General features: G+C 43.8%; 1 protein-coding gene across 1 annotated transcript in view; it reads left to right on the top strand.

Annotated features, from left to right (window-relative positions):
- The window catches only part of NECAB1 (N-terminal EF-hand calcium binding protein 1), a 312,192-nt gene that overhangs the window by 298,722 nt on the left and 1,375 nt on the right, over window positions 1-12,095 (top strand). Inside the window, exons 9-11 of the mRNA XM_040432240.1 lie at window positions 1,229-1,282; window positions 4,893-5,005; window positions 10,062-10,139. Of these exons, the coding sequence (XP_040288174.1) occupies window positions 1,229-1,282; window positions 4,893-5,005; window positions 10,062-10,139 (245 nt within the window). The remainder of the gene's footprint in view (window positions 1-1,228; window positions 1,283-4,892; window positions 5,006-10,061; window positions 10,140-12,095) is intronic.

Here is a 12,095-nt window from a genome sequence, read left to right as displayed (position 1 = left end):
CTGATCCTAAAGGTTCTGTATCAGATGAAATACAGACATGATAGTGCAGCTATTCTCTCCTCTGCACAGTGCCATTTATGTAGATTTGAAGTTATATTCCGATGTAGTTCTATCGACTATAAACTTCTGCCGGTTAATTTCCTGTATAATAAAGGACGATGGCATGGCTGGCACCAGACAGATTTCCCAGAAATGACCACATTAATTTTATTTGCACCCTTCCCCTCTTTTCTCCACTGATTTGAGTGCTTCAAGGTGCCCCAGGTATCTTCAGAGTCTACCAACACCCTGATAAAGGATGTTATTGGGGGTATCTACTGTGCAGTAACATGGCTATTATAATCTATTTAGGCTACTTTCACACTAGCGGCAGGACGGATCCGACAGGCTGTTCACCCTGTAGGATCCGTCCTGCCGCTATTTTGCTGTGCCGCCAGACCGCCGCTCTGTCCCCATTGACTATAATGGGGACGGGGGCGGAGCTCCGGTGCAGCACGGCAGTGCACGGCGAGAGGCCGCCGGACTAAAAAGTCGGACATGCAGTAATAGTCCGATGGCGAAATAGTGGCAGGACGGATCCGACAGGGTGAACAGCCTGTCAGATCAGTCCTGCCGCTAGTGTGAAAGTAGCCTTACTGGGTATGTCCACTCCAGGCAGCCTAAACAGTTAGGGTTTGCTAATAAAACTATATCGATATTCCCTTTTAATATACTGTACGTTGATTTATTGAGATTTAGGAACTCTTAGGAAAATGGGGAGCAGTTCCCATTAACACCATTAAGGTTCCTGCTCTTCTTTTTTCAAAGGGTCATTAAATTGTTAATACAAGGCACTCACTAATGTATTGCGATTGTCCATATTGCTTCCTTTGCTGGCTTGATTCATTTTTCCATCACATTATACACTGCTCGTTTCCAGTGGTAATGAATACCACTGCAGCGCAGATACAAGGTGGCCAGGACAGGAAGTGCTGCGCATGAGTGCCTATGCATGCCCCCATGGTCCTGGACACCGGAGAGGTCAGTGCTTTTTTCTATAGTGTTTAAGTACGTCCACCGCTGCTGGATTGCAGGGTGGTTGTAACAGCTGGAAGCAAGCAGTGTATAATGTGATGGAAAAATGAATCTAGCCAGCAAAGGAGGCAATATGGACAATCATAATACATTAGTAAGTGCCTTGTGTTAACTTTCTAAAAAACTATTTCTATATTTTGCTGTTATTTTAAAGGACTTAAAACTGGAACCCCTAGAAGAAGAAATCTTAGACGGAAGCACAAATTCAGTAAGTAATTCAATGATTTTTTTTGTGTTCCCAGCAGAGTGCTTAGCTTTAATCAGTAAAAGCTTCTAAATGTGACATTTTCAACCATCGACAGCAAATTTTACAACTATAAAATGTTTTTTTCTGTTCTTCTAAACTTCTCCAACTACCGGTAATTAAAAGAGGAAAAATGAAAATATAATATTCCAATAAATATTCCCCAGTGACCTGTATATGGGCATGTGATTGTCGGCTGTAATACACAGAATATGAAAGCAACTAAGGGCCCTGTTACAATGCTCAGTTTTCCGGTCAATTATCGGGAACAAGTGTTAATACGAACACTCTTGATAATGGCCCATATAGTCAAGCAGCTGATCAGCAGATGAATGTGCAAATGCTTGTTTGTCGGCTGATGGACATCTTTCTAAACGAATAGCATGACATGCCCAATTATCAGCAGTACATCCCCCAGTCTAATCAGGGATGTGATGCCGAAACTCAGTAGAACTGTAGAAGAGAAGAATGGCAGCGGTAGCAATCATTTCCCCCCCCCCCCCCCTTCAGTTTTGATCTGAGTAATCAGGATGGTGCAAACAAGCGCCGATGGTGTATACACTGGCCTCCTGTGTAGATATGCTGTATACGCTATCCAAAGGAGACCATATAGAGAGTATGTTATTCATAAGGAGCAATAGGGCATAAGGGGTGGGGGAGTTACAATCAGGAGATTATTTAAAGGGGTAGTACCACTAATATTAGTGTATCCTGCCCCACAGATATCGCTGTTATATCACTTTCCCCAAACATCACCATTTATCAAAACTGCCTTATTATAAAGTTATTAGCTGACCTTGGCATCCTGGGGCAAATCTGTTTTGATATTTAGTTGCTGTAGGTTACGTCCTTTATTGTAGCCTTGTAATGTAGGACACACAAGCCTCATTGGTAAGAACAAGGGGCGTGATAGTGTCACATGTCCTGCTGATGTCAGGACCCATCTCCCTGCCCAAGGCAGACAAGACCAGGATGTAGGATTCAAGCATAGGAGATAAGAGAAAATTGCATATTAGGTGAATCTAAAAAAAAATTTAAATCAAGGGACGAATTTGAGCTAGAGTAATTAGAAAATAAACTTTAGAGTGAAAAGCAGTTTATGGCATAGCTCATTTAAGGCTGATGGGCCATGTTTCTCAGAATGAGTTTAAATAAATGAGGTTTACAGAATGGCAACAAGTCAAGAATTCTAGACTGTATATAGGAGGACATTGAGAAATATATTACCAGGAGTCTCTCTACAAGGCCTCATGCACGAGACCTTATTTTTTATCTGTGTGCTAGCCACACTTTTAGCACACATTCAATTCTATGGGGTCATACTTTTTGCAGATCCGTGTGTCCGTTCCGCAAAGTATAGAATACCGTAGGTCCTATTTGTGTCTGCATTGCCGATGAGAATAGTCGTTTCTATTGAGAGGAGTTAGAAAAATGCAGAATACACACTGACGGTATCCGTATTTGGCAGATCCGCTATTTGCTGACCGTAATTCAAACATGGCCGTGTCTGTATTTTGCTTCTTGCACTATAGGGTAACCCTTTGTGCTTTCACTATGTGCATTCATATGGCTGATCAAGGGTTTGCAGAATAAACTATTGGTAGAATCAAAAAACTGTCCGGTTTCCCTGCCGTAGCCTTTATATGGAATAAATGAAAAGCCAGGAGCAGAAGCAGGAGGAGACAAACCTCCGGAGGATGAATACTAGCAGGAGATCCGTGACCTTTTCAGAACTTGTCTTTGTCTGCTCTTTTCTACTTCACCTTTGATGTTTTGTTCCTTAAATGTATTATGTTCAAAATGTCAACTTCTTTCTCCTCCAAATATAAGAATACCCTTATGTTAGTATTCTGCATAGCAAATCCCCAGAATTTTCTTTGAACGTGGATTTCACTTTCCTTTGGGGATTATTTGTTCTTACTTTACATCTACTGTATTCACTTACTGAGGATGCTCTCCCAAAGAGGTAACAATATGCAATGTGTGAATCATGTAAACCACTATGGATTCTGGTGAGCCCAGGACAAATTGAAGAGACAGCCATAAAAATACAATATGCATCCATGTATGCCTACAACTTTACCAGCTGTTTATACCCATATACCTGTTTCTACATCGAAAGCTCTGCAAGTTTACAAGTAGATGTGAATGCTTATGCATTGAAGGCACTGTCTGGCTTAGAAAACCCATTTTTCATACACCCTAAAAGGACCTTTTTAGTTAATGGAGGGGGGGGGGGGGGGGGCTCTTCATCATGAACTGGAACGTAAAGCAGTTACAAAAAGAACCCCTTGCTCTGGGAGACTACATTCATAGATTACATGGTCCAGCCCACTGATTGCAAGGTTATTGTGTAATGTTTCATGTCACCGCTGGTGGTGCTGTGGTGAGATAGTGGCCAGCAGGCACTTGAGTCCAAGCAAATTAGGCCAGTATGCATTGAAAAGGTACATGAAAAAGTAGCACCCTCATGCAATATAAAACATTCTAGTAAGATTCAATAGCGTGGAGAATACACGAGGTGCTGTACGTGTAGTGACCCATTGGTTCACTGCTAAAGGGTTAAATCTATGGTTAACAGCTAAGTTAATGCTATACTATGTTATGTTATTCTTTTAACATGAGGATGTTAGGATGTTTACTGGGATGCTAACTATGCACTATGTATTTCAAAAGGCCGTGTATGGGAGGTTAGGATTAGTTGCAGGGTGTTGTGCTGGGTCCACTTTCCCCTGGATAGAAAGTAGTTCCTGGCAAGTCAGCCTAGTGTCAAGATATGCCTGTGTAAACTTGACACGCTAAAGCAGGAAAAAACGACTCCATCTTCAGGGAGACACCATCCTTGTGAGTAAAAAGCTGCCAGAAAAAAATACTTTGCTAAGAACCAACCAATGAGGGAAAGAGGCATTGAATTTTTACAGATGGTTGAGGACCATTAAAGGGGCAGTGACATACAAAAAAAATGTATATAACAGTATGTAACAAATAGTTCTGAACTAAAATATAGCTGCATTTGGCAGCCTCACTATTAGGGCTCATAATTAAAAATAAATAAAATCAACAATAGTGTAAGTCCAACCGTTCTGCAGGTTATCAGGGCATCTCCAGCACCACCTACAGATTTGGAATGAAAATTTGGTCAGGATTTAAGAGTAGATCGCTTGTGACACTTTAGGCCTATTTCCAATCAAAACTAAATTCTAAAGGTTAAATCATCTTACATTTCTTCAGTCTCTAATAGAGATGTCAGTGTCAGAACAATTATCTTCCTCGTTCTCATGTATGAGTGAACTGGGGGGAAAAAGATACAAAAATAGATGTACAAGTATGTAAAATGAACGAATCAACTCACCGGCCTTAATAATAAGAGTTAATTTAAAAGTAAAGAGAACATTGCAGATTTTTCATGCTACAAATAATTTCCGCCACCAGATCTGTGTGTCAGCGAGGTCCATGGAAATTATTCTCCGATCTCTTTGTCTTCCATTTGAGTTTGTTGTAACAGACTGTGCATGATTAATGGCTCCTTCCTTATGTCACTGTCACATTATGTCAATCTCTTTGAATTCCTTAGCACATAATGATCGTTCAGCGGCAGCTATCTGTGATCACAGAGGAGCTGGAAGAATTTCGTCTTTCCCTAAAACACTACGTAGAGTCTGTGAACACTCAGACAGAATGTCTACAGTAAGTATCGTGTCTCTCGTACATAATAATGGCATTCGCTTCTGAGTTTCTGCCACCACCATTTCTACAGGATTACCGTCATTACTGGAAACATTACTGGAAACAGTAACGGGACTAGACAGAGTTCTCAAGGTCAGGTGAAAGTTTTTACTATACAAAAAGTATTCAAAAACTGGGTGGGGGTTGTTTCCCATAGCACACACACACTATCACATTACTGTAGTGGTACAACTAATGCTATGCTTGCTATGCTATCTTTATTAAAGAGGTGTGCAAGTATCCACAGAATAGGGCATAACTAATTGATCGCTGAGGGTCCAATTGCTGGGACCACCACTGATCTGATGAATCTTTAGGTGGGGCATGTGCTCTTCCACTCCATTCATTCTCTGTGGGACTGCTGGAGATAGCCCTATTTAACCCCTTTAATATTATAACAGTAGAACTATGTTATTCCCTATGGGGAGCTACAAAGATGTCAACCAGCCCGTCTAGCTGCTGTCCATGCCACACAGGGCAGATATTAGCTCGTGGTCATAATAATGTGGCTTGACTGTATATATCAAGTGTATCAGGAAAGGTAGCTACTAGTGTTGGTTGAGCACCAAAGTGCTCCTGTGCTCGAGTAGAACACTTCCCAATGCTCCGGTGCTCTACAGAGCACCCGAGCACAATGGAAGTCTATGGGAGAACCCGAGCATTAAACCAGGCACCCCCTGCTCTGAAGAGGGGAGGGTGTCGGGACTCTAGTTCGGCTTAAGAGTCCCTGCTCTGACTCCATATATAGCTGTCCATATATGGAGTCAGTGCTTGGTGACAACCAGTGTATTTAAATATAATTTTGCCTCTATTGGATTTGAACTCACAACCTTCTACATTACAGCCAAGAATCTTATCCACTACATTATAGAGCTGCATGGCTAGTTACTAAAAAAATATATATATACACTGCTCAAAAAAATAAAGGGAACACTTAAACAACACAATGTAACTCCAAGTCAATCACACTTCTGTGAAATCAAACTGTCCACTTAGGAAGCAACACTGAGTGACAATTAATTTCACATGCTGTTGTGCAAATGGGATAGACAACAGGTGGAAATTATAGGCAATTAGCAAGACACCCCTAATAAAGGAGTGGTTCTGCAGGTGGTGAGCACAGACCACTTCTCAGTTCCTATGCTTCCTGGCTGATGTTTTGGTCACTTTTGAATGCTGGCGATGCTTTCACTCTAGTGGTAGCATGAGACGGAGTCTACAACACACACAAGTGGCTCAGGTAGTGCAGCTTTTCCAGGATGGCACATCAATGCGAGCTGTGGCAAGAAGGTTTGCTGTGTCTGTCAGCGTAGTGTCCAGAGCATGAAGGCGCTACCAGGAGACAGGCCAGTACATCAGGAGACATGGAGGAGGCCGTAGGAGGGCAACAACCCAGCAGCAGGACCGCTACCTCCGCCTTTGTGCAAGGAGGAACACTGCCAGAGCCCTGCAAAATGCCCTCCAGCAGGCCACAAATGTGCATGTGTCTGCTCAAACGGTCAGAAACAGACTCCATGAGGGTGATATGAGGGCCCGACGTCCACAGGTGGGGGTTGTGCTTACAGCCCAACACCGTGCAGGACGTTTGGCATTTGCCAGAGAACACCAAGATTGGCAAATTCCCCACTGGCGCCCTGTGCTCTTCACAGATGAAAGCAGGTTCACACTGAGCACATGTGACAGAGTCTGGAGACGCCGTGGAGAACGTTCTGCTGCCTGCAACATCCTCCAGCATGACCGGTTTGGCATTGGGTCAGTAATTGTGTGGGGTGGCATTTCTTTGGAGGGCCGCACAGCCCTCCATGTGCTCGCCAGAGGTAGCCTGACTGCCATTAGGTACCGAGATAAGGTCCTCAGACCCCTTGTGAGACCATATGCTGGTGCGGTTGGCCCTGGGTTCCTCCTAATGCAAGACAATGCTAGACCTCATGTGGCTGGAGTGTGTCAGCAGTTCCTGCAAGACGAAGGCATTGATGCTATGGACTGGCCCGCCCGTTCCCCAGACCTGAATCCAATTGAGCACATCTGGGACATCACGTCTCGCTCTATCCACCAACGTCAAGTTGCACCACAGACTGTCCAGGAGTTGGCAGATGCTTTAGTCTAGGTCTGGGAGAAGATCCCTCAGGAGACCGTCCGCCCCCTCATCAGGAGCATGCACAGGCGTTGTAGGGAGGTCATACAGGCACGTGGAGACCACACACACTACTGAGCGTCATTTTGACTTGTTTTAAGGACATTACATCAAAGTTGGATCAGCCTGTAGTGTGTTTTTCCACTTTAATTTTGAGTGTGACTCCAAATTCAGACCTCCATGGGTTATATATATATATATATATATGAGACTTCTGCTGTATAGGAATAATTACTACTAGTAAATATTCCTATACAGCAGAAGTCTCATATTTTTTATTTAATTTTTTATTATTTTTTAGTAACTGGCCATGCAGCTCTATAGTGTACTGGTTAACATTCTTAGCTGTAATGTACAAGGTTGTGAGTTCGAATACCGCCAGAAACTTTTCAGAAATAGAGGCTAAATTAGATTTAAATACACTGACTCGAGCATAGCGATGCTCGAGCCAAACTGGTGTTTGGTCGAGCATGCTCGCCCAACACTAGTAGCTACTGAGGCATTGGAGCCGAGGGGTCAACCTCCGATGTCAAAGAAAGCCTCAGTGGTTAGAGGCAGTTAATGATCATTTTGTTACTTCTGCTGTTGGAAAATAATTATATAATGTAGAAGAGCAATGATTAAATGCCTTTGAGGAAGCTAAGTGCTTAAACATGCAAGCAGAAGTAATAATGTGAATATTATATTTATACCATGGCGAATAGTAAACCGCCTCCCATAGTTAACATTTGCAGTGTGTAGCTAGTGCCATCTAGTGCATCTGTCATCTTATGTAAACCATAGGATGCCAACATGAATAGAAGTTAGTGAATGTATGTGGGTTTAGGATTAAGGTTGCAAATTTTGATGGCCACCAGTTTCCCTGTGAAGATTATTTGCTGGGAGCCTAACGCCTAGAACCAGGGGCTCACATAGCTAGTTAAAGGGTAGCCTCAACACAGAGATCACATTTAAAGAGGACCTTTCACCTGAAAATGAAAGTTAAACTAAAGATATACCCTTACTTGCCGGCCCCGGTGGTGCTTATTCAGTTCTTCCTTTTGCACTCAGTGCCCCCGTTTGTCCGCGGTGCCCCCCGCAATATTTCCCGCCTTCTATGCTAATGAGCCATTCAGCTCAACTGGGCGGGCCTGAAAAAGTTCTCCTGGGCGTGTCTGTCTTCTCCTTGGCACGGAGCGCATCCAATCAGGGAGAAGAAGTGCCAGTTCTCGCGAGATTCGCGAGAACTGGAGCGATTTCATCCATCCTGAGCCGGCGCCATCTTGGATTCCCGCAGCGAGCATTGGAGCAGCGTCGGAGGCGGCGGCTCAGGATGGATGAAATTGATCCAGTTCTCGCGAGACCGGAGCGCGCTGATTGGATGCGCTCCATGCCAGGGAGAAGAAAGACACGCCCGGGAGAACTTTTGCAGGCCCACCCAGTTGAGCCGGATGGCTCATTAGCATAGAAGGCGGGAAATATTGCGGGGGCCACCGCGGACAAACGGGAGCACTGAGTGCAAAATGAAGAACTGTATAAGCACCACCGGGGGCCATCAAGTAAGGGTATATCTTTAGTTTAACTTGCATTTTCAGGTAAAAGGTCCTCTTTAAGTGGATTCTTCATTGAAAAGTCAGTTTTTCCAATTACAATAAATTACAAAAGGTGCTTCTAAGAAAAGTTATATTCTTATTACCATGAGGCTGTTAATTACAGTCATGTTCAATTAATGCATATCTCCTTCCATTTCCCTGACCTAGCTTATGTAGAGCATGAGCAGGCATATCGGAAAGAACAGCATATCTCATATGCCCTATATACAATTAAATAGCCCCTGGAGCATGTGATACATAATGACGATGACAAACATTTGCAATCCGCTTTTCTCACAGGGATAGCTGTGTGACTGTGGGAGTCCCTGGGAAGTCAGTGGCTGCCATATAGGCGCTCAACCCCAACACACACTAAGGTCAATTTCATAGAAAGCCAATTTGTATATTTTTGGAGTGTGGGAGGAAACTGGAGTACCCCAAGGAAACACATGGCAAACATACCAACTCCATGCACAGTTGTCCCTGATCGGATTCAAACTCTGAACCCCAGCGCTGCAAGTCACCAGTACTAACCACTAAGCCACCATGCTGCCCTAATGAAAAAAGAATCCTACCTTCTCCCCACCGCTCCGGTCCACTTGCTCTGTTGGCTGATCTTATGTTCCCTGGCCTGTTTATTTCCAGCTGGGGTCATGTGCACCACTGTAGCCAATGACTGGCCTCAGTTGTCATGTGTCCCCAAGTGACAAGTGAGCCAGCAGTGACGTGCCGATTGGGAACATGTCACCGTTAAGGCCATGTATTGGCTGCAGTGGCATACAGTAAATGAGCCTTCAGTAACCCACCCGAAATTAAACAGGCTGGGGACCAGAAGATTGTGGAAAGGACCGAGGGCATTGGAACGGAGTATGCAGAAGAGTATGTTTTTTTTATTTTTTATTTGGTACCACATGCTCTGGGGGCAAGTTAAAAATGGTCGTAAACCTGGAAACCCCTTTAATATGGGACAATTGACATAGGGATATTATGCCTTCCTCTGGATCAACATGGTAGGATTATAGGTTGGACTTGATGGACTGGTGCCTACAGGGGTGCATCTAGCCTTTCTGCTGCCTGAGGCGAAAACTGAAACGGTGCACCCCCCCCCCCCCGACCAATTTGCCAATTTCTTAACCTAATTCCTTTGCCATAATGAAAGCGCTCATTGCCCATGGCCCTTCCGCTGCCCCCCTCTTGCCCCTAGCTGGTGCTGCCTCACCTGGCCTCATTGGTGGTGCACCCCTGGGTGTCTATATAATAAACTATTACTGTCTGCGTGTAGACTGATCATCTACTATGTTACCTTCCACAGTGTTTCCATCCAGAGACTTTCAAATGATTCTCGTTTTATCATCTATGAATTTTGGGAAAGCAGTAATGCGTGGAAGAAGTGAGTAAAGCATATTTACATCGTATTATCAGCATAATACACATAATACCTGTGCTTTCACAAAACCTGTCATACATTTTTCAGTGGAAGCGGCACAATTATCATTTTTTTCATAATTTATGATTTTGGGTTCAACCCTTTTCCTGACATGTGATGTAATAGTACAAGTCTTTAAAGGGGTTTTTCCATCTCAGACAATGGGGGCATATCGCTAGGATATGCCCCCATTGTCTGATTGTCCCAGCGGTGGGACCCGCACCTACAATGAGAACGGAGCGGGGAAATGAACGGAGGGCGCACTGCACATGCGCAGCCGCCCTCCATTCATTTCTATCTGGCCACCGAAAATAGCAGAGCGGGCTCGGCTATTTCCGTCTGCCCCATAGAAATGAATGGGAGCAGGGGCCGCATGTGCGCGGTGCACTGCCATTTACTTCTATGGGAGCAGCGCTTGGTGGTGGACGGACCCTGGGAAATCCGGGGTCCTCCAGCCACAGCTCTCCCCGCTCCGTTCTCGTTGTAGGTGCGGTCCCAGTGGTGGGACCCGCACCTATCAGACAATGGGGGCATATGCTAGCGATATGCCCCCATTGTTTGAGATGGGAATACCCCTTTAAAGACAGCGCCTGTTTCATCAGGAAGGGGTTAAATACGGACAGTGCTGCCGTCTGCTTATACACAGTAGCAGCTTCCTACCACATAGCTCATTATGTAACACCCATAAACCTCCATAGAGACCCTCCAGATAGAGGGAAATTGACTTCTATAGCTGTTGCGAACGGACAAATGAAGATCCTTGTGATCTAAATCGTTTTTCTGATATAAAATATTGGAGCTAATTTACTACTAACCTACTAATTGTGCGCCCTAAACCTTGTTATAAAATGCGTCAAAATGCGGAAAATCTGGAGCATGATATTGAATCAAGTTTCATATCCATTTATGGAGTAAAAAGAACAATCTAATGCATCTTACTCACCTGTTGAGATTATTCAGCTCGACAGGCGCGTTTGTTTTAGCAGAAAGGGGCGACATGATGCGACATGTGGCAATATTTTTCGCAAAGTACTGTAAAGCCAACCACTAGTTGGTGTAAAGTTAGGCAAAAGTATCTAGACGTGCACCAATTAGGTTTGTCATTTCTATTTTCCTAAACAAAAACAAAAACTCCTGCAGCATAAGCACGTGCGCATGAATCCTTCTAAAATCTGCACCAAAGAAATGAAATTCGGAACTTTGTATGTGTTATTTTATTATAAGGCTACAGTAAGCAGTGTATATGATATGTACATGCTGTAGAACACAGTTCTGCCCTCACCATACTGATGTCCAGCTCTGGCAATCAAGGGGAGGGGGTTACAAAAGCAGTGCTCCAACGTGCTCATTTGCATATGAATAAAACTGGCGGTATCCCTGCAGCAGGGGAGTGGACTCCTTATCTGCAGTACTACTCAATTATTACAGCAGATAATAAGATCATGGTGACAGCTTCTCTTTAAGTCTGAACGTAGATGTACAGGACTGTCTCAGTGTATAATTCATACTCTTATGGCACCTGAAATTTAGCAAAAGAGGCAAGAAGTAACATTCTTGAGCTGATTAATCACCTACTTTAGAAGAGCGGGATTCATTGATATGGCATGTGATAGAAAATACTATAAGAACTAAGGGCAGTACTCAATGTGACCATTAGTGATAAACGAATCGACTTCGGATGAAACAAACAACTGAAGTCAATTTGCATAAAACTTCGTTCTAATACTGTACTGAGCAGCTCCGTACAGTATTAGAATATGTTGGCTCCGATGAGCCGAAGTTATAGCTTCACGAAGTCTCGCGAGACTTTGCGCAATAATTTCATAAATTGATTTGTACTGTAAAAAAACATTTCCCGACCTGTGGTTTGGTTCCAAGGTACCACTAGTCTCAAGAGACTTCGCGAAGTAATAACTTTGG

This window comes from Bufo bufo, chromosome 5, assembly GCF_905171765.1.
Source record: "Bufo bufo chromosome 5, aBufBuf1.1, whole genome shotgun sequence".
NCBI classification, from domain to species: Eukaryota; Metazoa; Chordata; class Amphibia; order Anura; family Bufonidae; genus Bufo; species Bufo bufo.
This window is presented reverse-complemented; position numbering and strand designations above follow the sequence as displayed.